General features: G+C 42.3%; 1 protein-coding gene across 12 annotated transcripts in view; it reads left to right on the forward strand.

Annotated features, from left to right (window-relative positions):
• The window catches only part of RNF213 (ring finger protein 213), a 96,082-nt gene that overhangs the window by 21,492 nt on the left and 53,614 nt on the right, over positions 1-20,976 (forward strand). For 10 of the 12 annotated variants that reach the window (XM_073310522.2, XM_073310521.2, XM_073310511.2 and 7 more), the window contains 13 exons: positions 1,091-1,810; positions 2,886-3,070; positions 4,561-4,719; positions 6,405-6,601; positions 7,366-7,655; positions 11,607-11,875; positions 12,908-13,126; positions 14,468-14,666; positions 16,458-16,513; positions 16,783-16,936; positions 17,634-17,792; positions 18,849-18,947; positions 20,369-20,491. In XM_073310522.2, coding sequence (XP_073166623.1) covers positions 1,091-1,810; positions 2,886-3,070; positions 4,561-4,719; positions 6,405-6,601; positions 7,366-7,655; positions 11,607-11,875; positions 12,908-13,126; positions 14,468-14,666; positions 16,458-16,513; positions 16,783-16,936; positions 17,634-17,792; positions 18,849-18,947; positions 20,369-20,491 — 2,829 coding nt within the window. The remainder of the gene's footprint in view (positions 1-1,090; positions 1,811-2,885; positions 3,071-4,560; positions 4,720-6,404; positions 6,602-7,365; positions 7,656-11,606; positions 11,876-12,907; positions 13,127-14,467; positions 14,667-16,457; positions 16,514-16,782; positions 16,937-17,633; positions 17,793-18,848; positions 18,948-20,368; positions 20,492-20,976) is intronic. The other 2 variants (XM_073310515.2, XM_078848407.1) reach the window with 2 other exon arrangements.

The raw sequence follows: 20,976 nt of genomic DNA on the forward strand, positions 1-20,976 counted from the left end.
GCCTGGGTTTGATCATTTCGACTGGCAGGTGGGTGAGGAAGCAGCACAGTTAGTTTTGGAAGAGGTCATAAGACGATCCTCCTCCAGGAGGAGCCTGGCTTCGGGGAAACCCACAGATAACACACTCTCACTTTCAGCTAGTACATCCCTTCCATTGCTCCAACGCTCCAAGCACTCACCAGAACCGTTATTGTGTGTTGTGGAACTGACCGTTTTATTTCGTATTCTCAGGTGGGGGGATCGAACAGAATGTGTAAAATTCTTTAGTCTGAGGCCTGTCAGAGTGACACTGCCCCTTCATGGTAGCAGCCTTTAAACCTGTTCTAAGAATTTTTGTATCCAATTTGGTTTCTTTATCCATAAGAAGAAGGGGGAAAAAAGGCCTTTCCTGCCTACACATGGCTCCCTGCTTACATTGCCTGGACCCTCGATTTCACCTTCCCCGAGGAGTGAAAAGCTCTAGTAAATACAGCCAGCTGTAATAATGGAGCAAGTGAGAAGCTGGCAGGAAGGCTTAGACGGGTCCTTTTCAGAGCATCATCACAGTCTACATATTATACAGAACTTTTCATTCTGCAGGTTTCCCCCAGAGACCTTTACCAACCATAGATACAGGGACTCCCGTCCTCACTCAGGAAATGCAGCAACCTCTGAGCTGGAATATATATAAAACAGCCGTTCTATACCTGCAAGAGTGTAGGACATGAAGTAGGGAAGAGTAAGGTATTCACTTAAAACAGCAGTGCTTAGGTCAAATGCAGTTACCTAGTTCAGAATTTGGTTAGGACTCTCCTAGTTTTAAGTAGTTCACACAAAGCATTTTCCTTCTCTCTGAACTAAGGTAGGATTTTATTTTTTTTTCCTTCCAGTTTCCCTTTGTCTTTAAAATCAGAAAGTGATAGCATAAGCAAGGATGTTTTAGGGGCTGGGGTTGGAGTATGACAGAGACGGACTAGTTATTCTGTCTCTACCTACAAGCGACAAGGGGTTTGAGGACATACCAGCTATGTTAAGGGAAGCAGTGAATACAGGATTTCTCCACTATGAGTAAGCGAGGATGTTTGTGTTTTTTTTTTACTTCCCTACATAGAAAAAGAGAAAGAGGAATAAGAATAAGAAGAATCCTTCTGACTCTGGGCTGCAGGACTCTTTGACCTCTATAAGTTCAGCACCTTGTAGTCTGGACTCTTCTTTGAGCTCAGAATTGGCTGGTGCAAAAAATCCAGCACAAGAAAGCCAAATCCAAGAGAATGAAGTGGCCAAAGCAGAGGCTGATTCATCTCCCTGTAACAATGAAAGTCAGATTAAAAGTGACCGTTCCTTATGCCCCTTGGGAAATGAGGGTCAAAGTCCAGAGACGATTGTGGAAGACAATCCCAGCAGCAGTGACACCATTCACCAGTCAGTGCAGAATGGTACCAATGATGAGCTTGCTCAGCCTGCAGGCTCCAGAGCCACAGAGGAGAAGATGGAAGATGAAAGTTCCCCAAGTGATGGACAAATGGGCAGAGAAAATAAGGAATCTGCCAAGAAGGAAAATGAGAGCAGCCCTGCTGAAGTTGGCCAGCCTTCAGGAAATAGATCAGATACCCAGACATCAGGGGGAGACACACTGGCTTCCAAAGAAGAGGGAGAGAGTGTGTCCTTAGGGCTCTGCTCCACTATGGAAGCACCTGTGAGGAAGGATTCAAATTCTGATGCAGACCATCAAAGTCAGGAGAAGAAAGTCTCCTTTTCTGAAGCTGAAACAACCCAGAGCAGGAAAGTCGAACAAGAGAGGAAGCAGCAAGCAAGTGCTCCAGTTTCAAAGGTAAACTGCCAAATAACCATGGGATTATGTTGGAATAAGTTTCCTTCTTTTGAACTTCGAAATGGTGACTGCGGTAAAATGAACCCTGTTCATTTCTGCCAACCCAGTTGAACAGCCTGAGGGGGTGGGGAGGAAGCAGGGGGCGCTTTGATGCATCTTGCCAGTCTGTTTGCACAGGCGTATCTTACATCTGTGAGCTTCCCTATTCACCTTTGGTTAGTTCCAGGATGGAAGAGTTGCCCTTAGTACAAGAATAACTATACTACAGCAGTCCAAGTGCCTCTCCATTGCTGGAGGATTTCCTTGGGGTTAAAAGTCTTATCCTCCCCTCTCCAAAGCCCCCCTTGGGTTCAGCTTTATCTCTGAGCAGAACTTTATTCAGTGAAATGAGATGTAATTTTCAGCATTGCTCTTGTCATTTTTGTCTCTGTTGTTAACGAAGCGTGTACAGCTGGTAAATGGCTCAGAATACCTGTCAGTTTTTTCCCCGTAGAACCTGAAAAACGCACTGTGTTGAACTTTATCTCGTGGTTCAGTCCCCCCGTCTCCCTCCATTCCCCAATCTCACACCAGTGCTCAGAACAATCCACACACTACAGAAATGCATATACATTGCCTATGTTGCTTCATTATGCCAGCTTTACATCTCCTCTGAATGTGGGGTTCAGTCCCAGAATGGACTGGTTGAATTGCAGATATTTTCTCTTCCTTTATACCCCCTCCTCCAGGAACCTGCAACATGGTGACTTCTGCCAGCCAACATTGGCGTTAGATTCCATGTAAAACCTGATCAGAGCAATCTTGCAGCTCTGGCTGTTAGACTGGTCAGAAGATTCACCCTCATCTCCTCTGGCCCTGTAGAGTGACGAACTGACCGGTCTTTGGAACTTAACCTAGCCCTGGTGCAGAACACTAAACACAGGCCCAACTGAATCAGTTTTGAATTGGTTTGTTTGACATGCAACATCTTACCTTAGATATCTCATGCCACCTTGAACAGATCTGGTTGGTTTCTATTAAAGTCATGTCTTTGAGGTGCACTGCTTTTGAGTCATTCTGTGCATTTGTGTCACAGAATATGGAAGGGGAAGCCAAAGGAGCCCCAAGAAAGGGGACACCTGAAGAAATGGAAAAGAAGACAAATCAAACAAAGGCAATTGAAGCTCCTAAAAAAGATTATGCATCAGCTGTTACAGGCAATAAGAAGGACAAGAAGCAGCAGAAAAATCAGGAAGCCAATGAAAATAGAATTAAGCCATGGTAGAGTATGCCCTCTTTTTTTTTAAAGCTGTTGAAAGTGATGCGGCTCAGCCAGTAGCGGGTACTGGGTAATTGTAGCTGGGTACTCTTCCATTTTAGCGTAGACTAGGCTTAAAATAAAAGCTTCCTAGTGTTTGAATTATTCACAACTTTGCAAGCCAAGTGGTTGATTTTTGTGTGGGGGGTTTTCTGCTTTTGCAGTTCAGTGGAGTTACGCTGAGGGGAGGGGTTCTCCTATTGGTGTAGGTGATCCTCTTCCGTGAGAGGCGGTAGCTAGGTCAACAGAAGGATTCTTTCATCAAACAAGCACTGTCTACATGGGGACTTAGGTCAGCTTAACTACCTTGCTCAGAGTGATGTAGTTGGGTCTGTCTAATTTTCTGTTGTAGACCAGCCCTTAGATTCAGTGAGGTGGAAAGATACGAGAAAGGAGGAACTACAGAGGAAGGGTTCTCTCACCAGCAGTGCTGAGATTACAGGGAGGAGGCAGTTGCTAGATGTGCAAGAAGGTAATTAGAGAGAGACAGAATCTATGACATAGGCGGGCAGTGGGTCCATGAAGAGAGTCGAAAATAAGCAGGGTAGTTTTTTCAAGTGGATTTTTCAATGAAACCAATAGGGACCCCGTGAAGTTGCTTGAGGTGTGATGTTCTGTGATCAGATTTCTTGGTACATGAAAAGGAGTGGGCAGTAGCATTATTCTTCACGTGCAAGAATCTGGAGAGCTGGGACTTGAGGTATCCAAATAGAAGGGATTGCAATTGTCAGGGTGAGAGTGGATGAAGACACTGGTGACTGTTTCCTTACAGGCAGTCAAAGCTGTGGCAAACAGCAACATTGTTGTGGTTTGGTGGTGGACAGATTGCAGAGAGCAGGAGATAAGGGAAAGAGAAATATGTCAGGGTCAAGAATGATGGAGAGCAACGTAGGGATATAGGAGGAATGAGAGTTTTTTGAGGGTGCTGCTTCATCAGAAGTGGTCTTACTGTATTTCATGGGAGCAATATTTTGCCTCCAAAATGTGGGTATATAATCGCTGATGTGTAATCCGAGGTTACGTCTCAGACCGTTTCCCATCAGACAGTGACTGGTTAGGTTACAGGAGTGTGTTCTCTGTCAATACCTGGCTATAGAAAATTTCTTATGCCTAATTTTTATCTTTGTATGTAATGTTCACTTTGCTAGGAGAATACTATGTATTGGCCTTCATATCTGGCCAGATGTTGAGGAGTTTGCACTGAAACTTATATTAATGCAGCTCATGGATATAAAGTCTGCTGCAGTTTCCACGGTATGCATCCGATGAAGTGAGCTGTAGCTCACGAAAGCTCATGCTCAAATAAATTGGTTAGTCTCTAAGGTGCCACAAGTACTCCTTTTCTTCTAGCTACAAATAAGTAAACAAACAGCTCTTTGCTCTCATGCATTCATTTTTTTTAAATTACACAAATATTTAAATAGTATTTTAACTTTATTTTCTCTGTCATTAGTCAGGTGAATCTTGGAGAGGGTGTCACAGTGTATTTCCATGCAATATTGTCTAAAGACTTTAAGCTAGATCCTAATCAGCATAAAGTGTTCATCAGGGCACAAGGCATTTCAGGATATTTGAATTGGGAGGATAACATCTGTGAGTTGACCTGCACAAAGTAAGTACTTTTCTGTAAGTTCCAACACTGCTTAATTTTAATTTAGGCCTCTTATTTTAACTACCTGCCTCACAATAACAAGAAAGCAACAGATACAGGTGTGGTATTTTGTCTCTGCCCTGGCTGTTGTAATTTTTCTTACACAGCCCTGTTTGGACTAGGAACAAAGGTACTTAGCTAATTCAACTTTTAAAATGCGGCACACCTTTAGATTTAGTGTAGAGACCGTTTAACATCTTCACAATCATGTTAGTTGGTGTTAAACTGTGTTTACGCTTGATGGGGATGTTTCAAGTCACATTAGCTGAATCACATTTGCTAACTTGACTTACAAAACACATCGTTTTTCTTAGTCTAGACAGGGCCTGTGATCTGTTATCTGAATAAGGCTTGGCAACATTCATGCAGGATAACATCAGGGCCTTGTCTCTTAAAATGTGGACCTAGGCTAATATTTCATTTAGTACTTTGGAAAGTATGTTGGTTTTTTTTTTTTTCTTTTTTCCTGCTTTGAACCTGCTGTGTGATTGTTTTATTTTCATGGAAGTGGGGCCTTTGAGCATGGTGAGACCAAAGCCATGTATGTATCATTATTATGGAGGCACCTGGTAGTGATTCTATATTTAAGGTCGCCTTTTAAAATGGCGATTAAAATATGGGGTTTTTCCTAAAAGGTAGGTGGCAAGTCAGTCTGGCATTTCAGTTAGTTAATTAGGTCCTTTGAATTTTCTAGGTAGTTTTTGTTTGGTTACCCATAGAGTTGCCAGCCTTCTGTCACCACCTTTAACCATCCTCCTGCACACAACCCTTTATTAAACTACCCTCTCACAACACAACCACCTAGTCGCCCCCTCCATCCCCCCATCTATGACTGCTAGTGTTATAGAAAAATAATGTAGGGGTGAGATGTGAAAGGGGCAGAGTTAAGGTTGTGGTAATGACAAGGTGTGTGCTTGTGTGTTGAAGAGCTCATGATATATACTGTTAAGTGCTTTATCTTTTCAGTTCTTTGTAAATTTGTATTGTATATGTGTGTGTGTGTGAGAGAGAGAGAACCCTAACTACTTCACAGTGATGTTTATCCTTTGTTTGTATGACTGCAGCTCCTAGGAGCCCTAGTCGGGGACCAGGACCCCAGTGTGCTAGGTGTTGTGCAAACACAGAACAAAAACATAGTCCCTGCCCCAGAGAGCTTGTATGTGTGTGTGGGAGCCACAGCTGAGGAGGGAGAGAAACCAGCACTATAGAATTTAAAAGAAATATGCTGATTATGGGTCAATCAAGAAGTATTTGCTAGGCGAGTGAATATGTTTATATACCTAAAATAAATCATAATAGCCCATTGGATGGTTGAGTGGTATCATAAAACTGCACTGTGCTCTGATGATATTTAGGCCCTCCTTTGGGAAAAGGGAGCAAATATGAACTGTCTATTTGTCGCATTTAATTTCTGTTGCTGGGTAGGGTGCTCATTGGCTGAATTCATAGTTGTGCCCTCCTCAGCTGTTTAGTTGGGTATTGGGGCAAAATATCAAACATATAACGAAGAGGGGGATCATTTTAAGTCTTTCCCCTCTTTTTAAAAATTGGCAGTTGGGGAGGATAGCAAGTGCTAGAGCAACCAGTGTCTGGCTTGCCTATTGTCCGAGCTTGCTGCCACTGTTAAGCTGTTTTGTATTGAACAGGGTCCTGGGAGAGCACGGACTCCTCATTGAGGGTTGTGTGACTATTTCCAAGGACAACATGAATAAACCACTTCCCTACAAATACTGTATTTCACGTGGCAAGAACAGAGAATATGAATTAATTTACAAACCTTGCCCGGAAGGAGTGGTTGTGAATCGCTTTTTACAAATACGATCTAATTATCTAAGCTCGGGAGGTAAGGTGATTTCCACAGTGTGTGACTGTTTAGTCTTCATCATGGGGAGGGATAGCTCAGTTTGAGCATTAGCCTGCTAAACCCAGGGTTGTGAGTTCAGTGCTTGAGGGGGCCATTTAGGGATCTGGGGCAAAAACTGGGGATGGGTCCTAGTTTGAGCAGGGGGTTGGACTAGATGACCTCCTGAGGTCCCTTCCAACCCTGAGATTCTATGAATAATTATGCATGTTTAGATACCTCGTATTTGCCAGACGATGCTGATGATAATCAGCCTTATCAGTGACACCCAGGCAAAAAATCCATGTGAGAAAGCTTGGGGTGTTGTGTAGAAATATGAAAGGACAGACTTTGATGAAATCATCAAACATAAATCATTTTATCTTTAATGCCCTCTGATTCACACATTTAACAACACGTATATCTGTATGTATGTCCTATTTATTGAAACGTAATTGCTAGTCAGTGCTGCTGCCTTTGAGGTGCCAACATTCCAATAAAAAGTTGTCACTCCAGATGTGACAGACTTGATTCCTGGAAGAGCTTAGAATCTAAATGGAGAAGTCAAAGAGAGGGTGGGAAGGGAAACACACACATAGAGGGGAAGTGACCTGTGGCCAAGCTGGGAACAGAACTCAGGCCTCCTTCATCCCACTCCATTGTCCCGTGCTGATCTGCTCCCAGGTATGTGAGGCAGCAGGGAAACTGCTTCTTGTCTTACAAGTTAAATGTGTTTAAAAAAAAAAATATTATTTTTTTTAAATTAGATTGGCATCAGTATGATGATATAGTATGCACTAGACCTCCTGATACTTTGGTGAGACGCTTTAAGAGTTGGGCTGGATGGGATGATCGGAAGAAAAATGTTGAGAGAGGGAAGCAGATAGCAGCAGAAATTATGCTAGAGACCATCTTCAGCATCCTCACCACATGGACCGACATCAACATGAAGAACTTTCTCCACCAGTTGCATCAGTTTTACATAGTCACTCAGAAGCCAATGGTGTATGAGGACGAGCCGAAGGAATGGGCATCGCTAGAGTTTGGAGAAAAGCAGGTATTCTAATTACGTTTGACAGTGTATTGGGAAAGAGGTTGAAATTCAGTTATTAAATATGCAATTTGAACTTTGCTGTTGAGATCCTTAGTCTGTTTTGCCTCCTCTGATGGAAGTAATGGATAATTTTCTGTTGTGTGATGGGGTGAGTTGTCTCCCTGAACTTTTGGCCTTAGTTGCAGTATGAGGTTTAGTGCACCAATACTTGCTCACCAAGTGGAGCCAGAGCATGGGGTGTGGTACTTGCTGGGATGGCTGTAATAATGTTGGTATTTAAATTATTATCACTGTGCACCTGAGTTAACACCCCACTGAGATAAGCCGTACGGCTCCTATCTCAGAGCTGTTGTTCCAGGCTCTTTGTAGACTTGGACATCTCTGTGTCGATTACACTTGACTCATGTTTGTGCGGTCATCTTTGCAATTGAAACAGCTAGATTTTTTTTTTTTAATTAAATTTTGAGATCTTGAGCACAAGATATTGGCTTCAGAGAGGTGCCAGGATTGCATATAGACATGTTCTGGCTGTTTCCTGAGTAAAAATATTGGTAAACAATTTTTTAAAAGTCTTTGCTACCATATCTTTCTTTGGCACAGTAGATTTTCTCTGTGCTTATTTCTAGTCCAAGCCTGACCCACTCTGGGTTATGAGGATATTGTATCCTGAGTTCTCACATCGGACTGAGCTAGATTAGTCTGGATTCCTTCTGGACTCCATAATCTGCCACCAGGAGTCTTCACAGAATACTTCACCATCTCTTTAGGGTTTAGAGCTCTCCCTCCACAGATCTTCCAGATAAGGAAGGTGGATGAGGTGGGAGTCCAGGCTCTAACCAAGTATCTTAACTTACTTTTTCTGGTGAGTTAGGAAAGTGATGGTTTTAAAATTACTTTTTTCTTCCACCATTCACCTGTCTTTGGGATCCCTTCCCCATCTGAGGCCTAATCCAAAAGCCACTTGAGTAAATGGAAAGAATCATTTATTTGAAATGGACTTTGGGTCAAGTCTGTATTCCCTTTTTATTCTTTCCCCCTAATAAAAGGGCTAGATGTGGGTGGCTTTCTTTAGAGCTTAGCAATGCTCTTCCATTTTGTGTCAGAGAGAGGGTTGGTAGATAACAATTCCTCTCACTGAACGTGCTGCCTAAGCTGCATTTTTAAAAAATCAAATATGTACACTTATCCTAAAGGCAGACCAAGGCTTGAAGGGTTTATCCATGCCCAGTGAAGCAATATTTCAAGTCAGACTTGAGGGCCTGGTATTAAATGAGGATATTGATATAACAGGCATCACGGAAACTTGGTGGAATGATGACAATCAATGGGACACAGTATACCAGGATGCAAAGTATATAGGAATAATCGAGCAGGTTGGTCTGGTCAGGGTGTTACACTATATGTGAAAGAGAGCGCAGAGTCAAATATAGTAAAAATCTTAAATGAATCAAACTGTTCTATAGATTCTCTATGGATAGAAATTCCAGGGTTGAATAGCAAGAGAAGAGCAACAGCAATATACTAGCGACCACTTGACCAGGATGGAGACAATGATTGTGAAATGTTCAGGGAGATTAGAGGGGCTACAGAAACAGAAAACCCAATAATAATGGGTTTATTATGATATCGCCATATTGACTGGGACTATGTCCCTTCTGGAAGGGATGCAGAGATAAAATTTCTAGACACCATTAATGACGGCTTCTTAGAGCAGCTAGTCCTGGAACCCTCAAGGGGAGAGGCAATTCTTGATTTAGTCCTAAGTGGCGCACAGTGTCTGGTCCAAGATCTGACTATAACTGAACCACTTGTAATAGCGAGCACAATGTAATTAAATTTAACATCCTTGTAGGGGGGGAAATACCAAAGAAACCCACCACAGTAGCATTTAACTTCAGAAAGGGGAACTACACAAAAAGGAGGAAGCTAGTTAAATGGAAATGAAAAAGAATAGTCACAAGAGTGAGATGCCTGCAGGCTGGATGGAAACTTTTTAAAAATACCATAATAGAGGCTCAAACTATATGCCTACTCCAAATGAAAAAAACTGTAAGAGGACCAAAAAAATGCCACCATGGCTAAGCAACAAAGTGAAAGAGGTGCTTAGAGACAAAAAGGCATCCTTTAAAAATTAGAAGTCAAATTTTACTGCAGAAAATAGAAAGGAGTATAAACTCGGGCAAGTCAAGTGTAAAAATATAATTAAGCCGGCCAAAAAAGAATTTGAAGAGCACTAGCAAAAGATACTAAGGCCTGATCTATACTACACAGTCAGCTTGGCATAAGGCAGCTTACATCAACCTGATTATGTCAGTGGGCGCGCTACAGCCTTGTCTTGCTGATGTAAGTGCCCTACTACACCAATGTAACTCCACCTCCCTGAGAGGCGTAGGGCTTATGTTGGTGTAGTTTGTGTTGACAAGACAGCCAACAGCTGATCTGTCTATTTCACAGCTTCATGTCAGAGCACAGCTGCCCCCAGCTCCCCACTTCCAGCCAAGCTGCTGCCCAGAAGCTCCCCACTCAGGGAGCCGAGAAGCCCAGGCAGCCGCTCCCGGTTGGGAGCGGGTAGGTGAGAGCTGGGGGGTGGAGACAGCTGGGCTCCCAGTGGGCAGCTGCGCAGAGGGCTCTCAGCACCCTAGACTGCCCACCTTCAGTTGGTGAGGATGCGCACGACCGTCCGAAGGAGGGTAGTGTGGACATCAGCCACCACAGTAATTACTGTGGTGGCTGTAAATTAACCTAACGTAGGTTGACTTAGGGCTGTAGTGTAGACCTGCCCTAATGCAAACAGCAAAGTGTGTGTTGTTTTTTTAAGTACATCAGAAGCAGGTGATCCAGTGGTTTTAGTGTATTTGGACCTTCAAGAAGTCTTTGACAAGGTTCCACACCAAAGGCATTTAAGCAAAATAAACAGTCATGGGATAAGAAGGAAGGTCCTCTCACTGATAGTAATTGGTTAAAAATACTAAACACAGGGTAGGAATAAGAACGGCCACACTGGGTCAGACCAAAGCTCCATCTAGCCCAGTGTCCTGTTGGCCAACAGTGGCCAGTGCCAGGTGCCCCAGAGGGAATGAACAGAACAGGGAATCATCAAGTGATCTATCCCCTGTCGCCCATTCCCAGCTTCCAGAAAACAGAGGCTAGGGACACCAGCCCTGCCTATCCTGGCTAATAGCCATTGATGGACCTATCATCTATGAATTTATCTAGTTCTTTTTTGAACCCTGTTATAGTCTTGGCCTTCACAACATCCTCTGACAAGGAGTTCCACAGGTTGATTGTGTGTTGTGTGAAAAAAATACTTCCTTTTGTGTGTTTTTAAACCTGCTGCTGTATAACTGGGTTCAAAAAAGAATTTGATAAGTTCGTGGAGCATAAGTACATTAACGACTATTAGCGAAGATGATTAGGGATGCAGCCCTATGTCTGGGTGTTCCTAAACTTCTGACTGCCAGAACTGGGACTGGAAAACGGGATGGATCACTCAATAATTGCCCTGTTCTGTTCATCCTTCGGAAGCATCTGGCGCTGGATACTGTTGAAAGAGAGGATACGGGGCTAGAGGGACCATTGATCTGATCTAGTATGGCCATTCTTCTGCTCTTGGACATAGAAACTTTGAAGTGGTGCCTTTAGGAGCAACAGACTCTGGAAGGTTCAGTTCTGGTGGTGTGGAAGATGGCTTTATCTAACCCATGTCACTTCGTCATCAATCTACAATGGTCAGGCATGAAAATCCAAACATGCCTTTCTAGCGTCATAAGCAGCAATAAACAAACCTTTGCCCTGCAATAAGACAGTCATCATTGATACCATTGGATACCGTTCTGATAGCTATCTGAGGAATAGTGGGAAAGAGATAGTGATGACCCCTTTTTAGGGGAAAAAAAAAACTTGATCAATGCAGTTGGATTATGTGCCTTTTTAACCCCTTTCCCTTTGTTTTAGGTGAAGGAGTTACTGGTGGACTACTTGAGAAAAGTAGCTCAGCCATTTCTTGATCGGAACAGTGCTAACGCTCCGCCCAAGGATGTGACAGTGAAGAGCCGGTTGGGACTAGGGCTGATCAGTGTTGTATTGGGTGAACACTATGGACTTCCAACAAACAAAGAGGATCTGAGTCGAGTATGCAGCCTTCTGTGTTTGGAGCAGAAGCCACAAGAAATCCTACTCCAGGAAATGAATCATAATAAGGCAGTGTTTTCAGTGGTTTCTTAGTAGGTATTTTATTAGTTTTGGGGTGTGTAAGGTGAGGGTGTAGCATTTAGTGGATGTGTGGAATGACTAAACTTATGAAAATACTTTTAAGCAGAGGCAGCCTTTAACTATGTATATTCGTCTTGCACTTTTCTTATCTGGATTGGATGGAACTGAAGTGTGTATCAGTCAGCCAGGTATGCAGAACAGTCATGCTGTGGTATTTTTAATAAAAACAGAAACTAGCTTGCTAATTCCCTCAGAGTTTTTTTAAATCCTCTCATTCATTTGGCATGGGGCTTTTTTGTGTGTGGAAGATGTTTTGGGGGCTTGAGGAAGTTGGAGAGGGAAGATCTGAGATAGAGTGGCTATATGCATTGATAACCACAATGGCATGCCCAACTCCCAAATCCACCCAGAGTTTGGTTGCAGGCTGGAGGAAATTTGGCACAGACTAAAATCATTTTACAGATGGCCTGAAGATGGTGTGGAAGTTTGTTTATTTACCATCTGATTACATTCTCGGGTGCTGTATTCTCCCTCTTCCCATTTCTCAGCATTTGTTGTCTGTGAAAGTCCTTTGATGATTAGTTGAAAGACTCATTTATTTCTTCTTAACTGCCTTCTGCAGAATGGTATACTCAACCACTGTCTTCAGACATTTCCCTCTAAGGAACACGCTTTCCCAGTGCCTTCAAGCTGGCACTTACTGTATGAGATGTTTCAAATAGTTATAGTGATCACAGATGTGTGTAGTAAAACCTTGCCTCTGTTTTTCAGTTGTAATATTGGGACAGGAGGCATCAGTTTCCACAACTGTAGTCCTATCAGCAGATTTTGTGAAGTGAGAGACAAGGTTACAGCTGCTTTCTAGTTCTTCACTTGTACGCCCCTTCTGAGGAGGTGGTTGCAAGCTGCTGTAATAAAATGTCATTTGTAAATATGTACTTGCTCAGGCAGCACCCCTGAGATTTTTACTTTTGTGCCCAAAACTGTGTGACAAACATATTTACTAGCCATTCCTAACATGGATGATCTCTTATCCATTCTAGCATGAAACAGTACTTGAGCCGCTTGTGCCAGAGATGCATCGATGAGCAAGTTGACCAATGGGTGTGTATCCTCCCTGTTCTGCACTTTTTCACTCCTTCCTTTGACTCTGATGAAGGCATGATGGTGGATAGTCACCTTAAATCTGAAGAGATCTGGGCAGGACTGGAAGGTCTTCTATTCTTTGAGTTCAGGAAGAAACAGGAGGAGTCTTATAAAAAGTGAGTTTTCCAGAGTTACTTAGTTTTTGAAGTGCTTTATAACTGATGATGTCCCCGTTGCTTAAAAGTCTTGGCTGCTTAGCTCAGTTAGCTAAACAATATACTACATCACCATTGGTGGTTTGGGGTATATGAATACATCTTTTATTCTTATTAATGTTTTAGGCTGAAAGTCCACGAGTGCACCTTACCATATGGGGAATATAGAAGAAGGCAGAGTATCCGCATTGCGTGCATGCGTTGAACTGAATGCTGTAAGCTTGGTGACTGTGATATGTAATCGTGCATGTGTGGAGAAATCCCGATTTTTTCCTAGGTTCTTCTGTCAAGGTTGCTTTAAATCTCATGTGACCGAAACATAACCCATTAGACAGATGTCTTAATTTCTCAAAGGATTTCTTTCTTAGTGCTTAACTCAAGCATCACAAATGTACATTCTTAACAATTTCAGATACTTTTTGATGAGCTCTAATTAAATAAAGAGGCTTAAAAGAAAGAAAACGGTGCATGAGTCATTATGACGTGTAAGATGTTGAATGTAGCTGCAGTGCATGCTGGAATTATGTGTTTTCTGGGGTTTTTTTAGTGCTGCGAGCAAAAGCATGGTGTCTTACGGTGCGTAGTAGTGTAAAGAGGCTGCTGCTGATGTGAAATCTCCAAGGAAGGGCAGGAGGAGCTGCACTCCATGCTGTCAAGGGGATGAACATGGCACTATCCCTGTTAAATTGAGTGCCATAGTGGTCAATCCAGGCTCTGAGCAGACTTTCCCTGCTTGTGTGAAAAGTTAAATGCTGTTTAAAATGTCTTTCATGTAAACCACTAGTAGCCAGATTCTGTCTCCCGCTCCCTCCTTTGGGCCCTTTATATTGCTCTAGTGCAATAAAGGAGTGAGAAGGGCCCCCAAGGGAATTCCTTGGTGCGGGAGCAATATGGGACTGATATATGCAGCCCAGGGCTGCAGTCCTTTTTCAGCTCCCAGCATAGGGGTGTTGCAAGAGTGGGAGCAGGGAATGGCTGGAGCGTTCTGTGCTCCAGCAGTTCTGGGCTGTGGAGCAGCCCATAAGCATTCAATAAGGCTGCCATAAGTTAGAGCAGTTTCCCAGGGTCCCAGCGCAGAATCTGGCCCAAATATAAAAGCACCTATTTTTGGAGAGAGAGAGAGTGTGTGTGTATGTTTATGAATAGTATGTCCTTTTAATTCTCCCTGACATCAGGTTTGAATACAGATGGCACCAGAGTCCAAAGGAGATGTCTCTTTTTGTTAGTTTTTCCGTGTTCTGTCCCAGTCTTCTGTATAATTCACAGCCCTCCTCCCCCATTTTTCTTTTTCTTTCTGTTCAGCAGGGCCCTACTGCAGCTGATGAAAGGAAAGAAGCACTTGATAGAAGTAGACAGAACACTGGTCAGGTCGTGGATCAGCTTGCTGCCTCTGCAGGACTTGGCAGAATTTTTGACTGATTTATCTGTTGAGCTGTTGGACTGTCTTCTAGGAATTTATCACAGGTTGCAGAACACCAAGATTACATTGCGCAGTTCGGAGGTTTGTCTTCTGACTATTTTAACCAAGTAATGGTAAAATCAATTGTCTCAGTGAGAGTTGGGTGCCTAACCTGTTTAGGAGCTTTTGAAAATCTCACTAGGCAGCTATTTTCAACTTTTGGCACCTAAATATCTTTGAAAATCTGCCCCAACTGCTTTATTGGGAGTCATTTCTGGCTTATATGGACTGGGACATAAAAGGGTTGGAGAACATTATTTTCTTAAAGTATTGAATTTCCCCTCCAGGCCTTATGATTTGAATTGGGTACTGAGAATCTAGCTGGTGTGTGGAACAAATCAATTTTTGATATATTATTCTGCATCTGTCTGAAAAATGTTGACCTGTAGTTCAAATGGATATATGTTGCTCACTGTAAGATTGGTAATTTTTGCATTTGACATGCCACCTTTTGGTGTGTGGTTTTTATTTATTTATTTATTTTTATTCCATGTCAGTACTGATTACAGTAGATCTGTATTCATATAAAACAGGACAGTGGATAAGCTAGTGTAGAAAACTTACATTTACAGATGTAAATGATGCATTGTTTATGCAAATCTATTTAGCCTTGGCAGAAATCATAATAAGCTGGACCTTCTCTGGAGTTGCAAAATGACTGAGAATATGGCTGCAATTTGTGAATATTAATTTGCAGGATTTTTAAAAATGATTGTTGCAGCCAGTGAAGTTAGGGATAGTACTATGTACAACTTTTCATTTCGTAGTTCTCAGAATGCTTTGCAGGTGGGGAAACTGAGGCACGGAGAGGGGGAAATGATAAAAGTTTCTAAAAACCTGACTTTTGAGGAAAATTTTAAAAACTGAGTATGTTTAGCCTTGAGAAAAGAAGACTGAGGAACAACTTGATGATAGTCTTCCAATATGTCAAGGGCTGTTATAAAGAGGACAGTGCTCAATTATTTTCCATGTCCACTGAAGGTAGGACAAGTAGTTTTGGGCTTAATCTGCAGCAAGGGAGATATGGGTTTGATATTAGGAAAAACTTGCTAACTATAAGGGCAATTGAGCTCTGGAACAGGCTCCCAAGGGGGGCTGTGGAGTCCCTGTCATTGGAACTTTAAAACCAAGTTGGACAGACCCCTGTCAGGGATGGTCTAGGTGTTCTTGGTCCTGCCACAGTGCAAGGGGCTGGACTCGATGACTTCCTGAGGTCCCTCCCAGCCCTACATTTCTATGATTCTATTCTATGAAGTGACTTGTCCAAGGTCAGCCAGCAGGCCAGGGGCAGAACCAGCAATGGAATCAGGTCTCTGCAGTCCCAGTCTAGTGCTCTAACCTCTAGGCCATAATGCCTCGGGGACATTCCTGCCCCTGCTATGTAATTCAGAGGAAAAGATGAAGTTTATTGTCACACATTTGAAAAGGTTAATGAAAACTGCTGAATCTACTTCTTCCTCCTGTTGGATTTACCTTATGGGTGTAATCCAAAAGTCAGGGGCCAACATTTTCAGAAGTGATGATTAATCTTTGGTGGCTCAGTTTTTGTATGCTGAACATGAAAAACCTAAAGGAACCTGGTTTGCAGAAGGTGGATGTTTAGAATGTTCTGAAAACCAGGCCCCTCCAAGGTTTCTGAAATTGGGCACTAGTGATTACTGAAAATCCCACCAGGATTTTTAATGTTATGTATTGTGTCCGTGATAATTTGGATTAAAATTAAGCCCTTAAACCTATATGTTTTCTCTATATTTTCTGCGTTTACAGTTGTCTGGGCCAATTTTAGGACAATTGCTAGTGCTGTGGTTTAATTTTTGTGTCTTGCTTTCGCAGATGATAGAGAAACTTTTAGAAACGCTGTTGCATGTCCTGGATCGTAATCAGCACAGGTAAATGAAAGGCTTCAATACACTCTTCTTAAAGCCTAATTCCCCTTTTGTCTTTGAACTATGCCTCGCCTGCGAAGTGAGGTTCTATCTGGAACAGTTTAGCTCTCTGACCTAACCGTAAGTTGCCCATAAAACCCCCTGGTTCTTTTGATTTTTTTTTTTTTAAATTCTCCTTCTCTTTTGATAACCTGAAAGGATTTGAAATGTCCTTGTGCTTCAGAAATACTACACTGAGAAATTTGTTTCATTTCTTTATTCTCCTTAATTAGGATGCTGCAAGTGAACTCTTGGAAATCCTGCTTGCATATCTGCCTAAAACTTCATCAGATGATTTGCCTGAGAACAAAAGAGTTAAAATATTACAAGTTACCTGCTACTAATGCTGAGATCATTTCAAGGATTTCTAGATTAGAACCTTTGGATGTGAGTGCTAGATAAATAATAGTATTTGTTGTTTAGAATAGATGTGGGACGGTGACTGTATTTTTATATTGTTTTCTAGAGCTCATTTTGATTGATGTAAATTGTCTCTACTAAAAAAAAGCCCAAAACCTGTAACAAAACTGCTTTCCAGAATGACACACGACCATGTAATTACTTTGATTCTTCTGACCTTTTCAAAATAGTACCTGTTCTTCTGAGATCCAGCTGCATAATTTTGTTTTTGAAGTATAAACTACTTTATTTAGGGTCTAGTTTTATACTTCTGTAGCTTTTTTCTCTAAAATATCACTTTCTAACCTGCCTTGTGATCCATATCACTTCACTATATAGATGTTCATACAGTTTATTTTTATGTCGCTTTATGAGCCTTGGTTTCATTCTCCCAGTCTAGTTGGGGACATTGCAGAGGTAGTCTCATAGTGTGATTTCCTTTTCACTTTTTCTCCCCATCCCATGCTGTCACCTAAGTTCCGTCAGGCCAAGGAAGGAGACCAGTGAGCACTCTCGAACGTGGATCTTCCAATCCTCCTCTCTCTTGTACTCCACAAGCAACAGGGTTTTGTTGCTTGGGTGGTGCTTTAAAGCGTTATGTTTTAGACCTATAATGCATTATGTTTAAACCAGAGGTATATTGCTCTGCTGCTTAGAATAGTTTTTTTTCTTTCCTGTATAACAGGGTTCAAGAGACAAAACCATGCAGAAGATTCCAGTGATAGAAGTGCTCCAAAGAGCTCTGTCAGCCACCAGAAACTGGTTTCGGGAGGTGTTAAAGCAGTACTTACTGCAAGGACATACCGATTCATTTGTGACATTCAGGTTTCCTGATGAACTTACGGTTTGTGTTCTTGAATGTAGCACTTTGGTACATCCCTCCCTAGACGACACATTGGGTTACGCTGGTTAGTTACACCAACTTTTTGGTGGGTGCGACTGGTGCATCATTGAGAGGGTATAGAGCAGTGGCATCCAAACTTTTCAGCCTGAGGGCTGAAGGTATGCTTTCAGAAATGTCAAGGGGCACCAATCAGTACCTGGGGCCAGATTCTGTCCTTGGTGCACTCAGTACTGCTCCAGGAAGCAAAAGCTACCCACAATTAGCCCAGATGGGAATCCCTCTGGCATGAGGGAATTCTCTGGTCACAGAGCCAGTTTGATCTGCTTCCTGCCTCTCCTCAGAAGAGGCGTGTCTGAGGCAGGGAGAAGGAGAAGCTAGACTGTGTTGTGCTCTGGCTATCCTCAGGTGGCTTATGGTGTCTAGGGAACGCTTGTCCGCTGGCACAGGTTAGAGCAGCTCCCCACGCTTCCCTAACCGGAGCTGTGGCAGAGAATTGGGAAGTTGTAACTGGGTGCTGCTTTGGTTTCTCTTCTTCCCCTCTCCTGGGCTGTCCTGAGTGGCTCTGTGGGAGAGGGCAGCCATGCTGGGTGCTCTCTAGCCTCTTTCAAAACTATTCAAGCTCCTATCTTGCTCTCTTGGGGCATCCCACAGCCTTTCAGGTGAACAAACAACAAAGCAACAAGTTACAGCCCCCTGATTTTTTGCCCTTGACAACAGTCAGCTTCAGCTACAGTAGGGAAGGGACAGTAGCTGTTCAGAACACGCCTGGCTCCCACCAGAGCTGTTTCTGCAGCTTCAGGAGAAGTAGGGCTCCCTGCCTCCTCCGTGCTGTGATGAGACTGACTCAGACTCTTATGTTTAAAAATGGTAGGATGCAGCTGAGGGAGCATAGACTCAATTCATAATCAAATATAAACTTTCTTAAGAGTTGCCTTGGAGGGCCACAGGGTGGACATTACTGGTATAGAAGATGAGTGACCTTTTCTAATCACTCTGATTTCTTTCCCGGATTGCTTTTAGTTTTGATTGCACTCTGTATTCATTTTTATTTTTTAGGTATGGAACCAGTTTGTGAGGATAAGCTTTCCTGATGAATGCTTCACTGAGGAGTGGAAGAAAACTTTACTTTCAGTTCTGGAAGGGAGAATTAAACAGGTACCAAGAAACTGGAGATTTCATTCATTACACGTGCGTGTCTCTAAAGCTCAAGGGATAATAGCTAGAACCTATTGAACCAACCCTTGCATATTGCTACTAGAACCTAAATTGACTTAAAACATTCGACTCTTTGCATTGGCTTGTTCAAATGACTATAACCACTTCTGTTATAAACAACATTTCTAAAGGGTCTATGAAATTGGGCATAAACTTTTGCTATGTTGTCGTCCTGATCTCTTCTGTATTTCTGCTGTCTCATCTCTAGCAGTGGCTATTAGCTGGTGGTTCAAAGAAAACTGGAAAATTTGGACAGGCTAAATATTTTATTTAGTTCTGTCAAAATGAGGTGTAAAATATTTTTGTATCTACCATTATTATTTATTATTATTGTTGTTTATTATTGTATTTGTGTAATGGTAGCACATAGGAGCCCTGTTGTGCTAGATACTGTAAAGAGCCATACCGGGAGGAAGAGACAGTCCCTGGTCTGAAAAATTTACTATCTAAATCGGTAAGATCACTGTGCTAGGCAGGAAGTGATGGCTGCAGGTTTCTTATACTCGTCATGGCGTTCTGAGAGTTCATGGTTAGAAATATTTCTGTTAGTAGTAGTTTAAAAATAAATTGTAATTACAAGGGACATTTCCAGCCCACCTGTTGACCAACTTGCGTGACTCTGTGTGGACTAGGATGAGCTGGTTCCTGGCTTTAATATTAATTTTAAAACTCCAGAGAATTTACAGTCAGCATTTTGTGTGACTACTGAACACCAAAAGCTGTTCGTTCTTGTAAGCCAACCTTCCCACAAAACTGAAACTTGATTATAATTTTTTGTTTATTCCTGTGCTGTTGGGGTCCTGAATGCTACATTTCCATTAAGAGGCTCCTTCCTGCCAGTTTTCAGAAATGTCAAGTTTAATTAAAAATTTTATTTTTAAATTTCTGTTTTTACACGGTGCAGCAGTGGTGTTGTCAGCATGTGAATCTTGTGGGTGCTTCACTGGAAAAAAACAGAGGCGTTTTTCTCCCAAGCTCCTAAACGCTTAAAACTCGACAGCTTTATGTGGAACTGATACTTACCCAGAAACCTGCTTTGGAGGGATGGAAACAGATTTAATTATTAAATATCAGTATATAGTGAAAATGGCCAAATATTTCTTTCTCTCTCTCTTCATGCCACACCTCTCCGCTACCTGTCACATCTAGCCAAAAGGAAATAGTGGAGTGCTGGTGGCTGTATTTACTCCTATTGGGAGCAGAGTAAATAAATAATAGAAAATTGACCTTTTCATCTTGTGGGGTTTTTTTTGTTTTTATTATTATTGCCTCAAAATATTCCCCTCCCTCTTCATGTTTTCAGAGGACACAGTCTTAAAACATGAAATCAATGAGAAATATTTTCTGTTCTTTCCCAACAGGAACGACCAGTTCGACAAATTGCAGCCTACTGCCATCACCACGACAAATTCGAAACACTGGACCATTCCGTTGGCAAATCTTTTGAAAACTGTGCCATGGAAGCAGTTAATGCTGCATGCCAGGTAATATGCGTTCTCTCAAGTGGGAATCTCAGATACAGGTACACCTAAAAACCTCCTGAACGTATGACCTGCTAGCTGTCAGTGGTGTTGGTTGAGACCTAAATAAAATTGTACATTGAATTTATGTTTGAACAATTGGTTTAGAAAAGCGAAATGTTGAGAAGAAATCAGGAATGTAAGGGGTTAGTATGTGCAAAGGGACCAAGGAAGAAATACTTTTAACACCTTCACTGGTGTTTGCCATCACAGCCTCTTTGCCATCCACTGTGCCAGCCACTTGAAAGGCAACATGCTTGGAACGTAAGTCAGCAAAGAAGGTGCTTTTTATCCAATACATCCAGGGATCTGAGTTACTACAGAGCATTCTTTCCTGGGTATCTGGCTGGTGAATCTTGCCCATATGCTCAGGGTTTAGCTGATTGCCATATTTGGGGTCGGGAAGGAATTTTCCTCCAGGGCAGATTGGAAGAGATTGGAGGTTTTTC

This window comes from Lepidochelys kempii, chromosome 14 (genome assembly GCF_965140285.1).
Source record: "Lepidochelys kempii isolate rLepKem1 chromosome 14, rLepKem1.hap1, whole genome shotgun sequence".
NCBI lineage: Eukaryota > Metazoa > Chordata > Testudines > Cheloniidae > Lepidochelys > Lepidochelys kempii.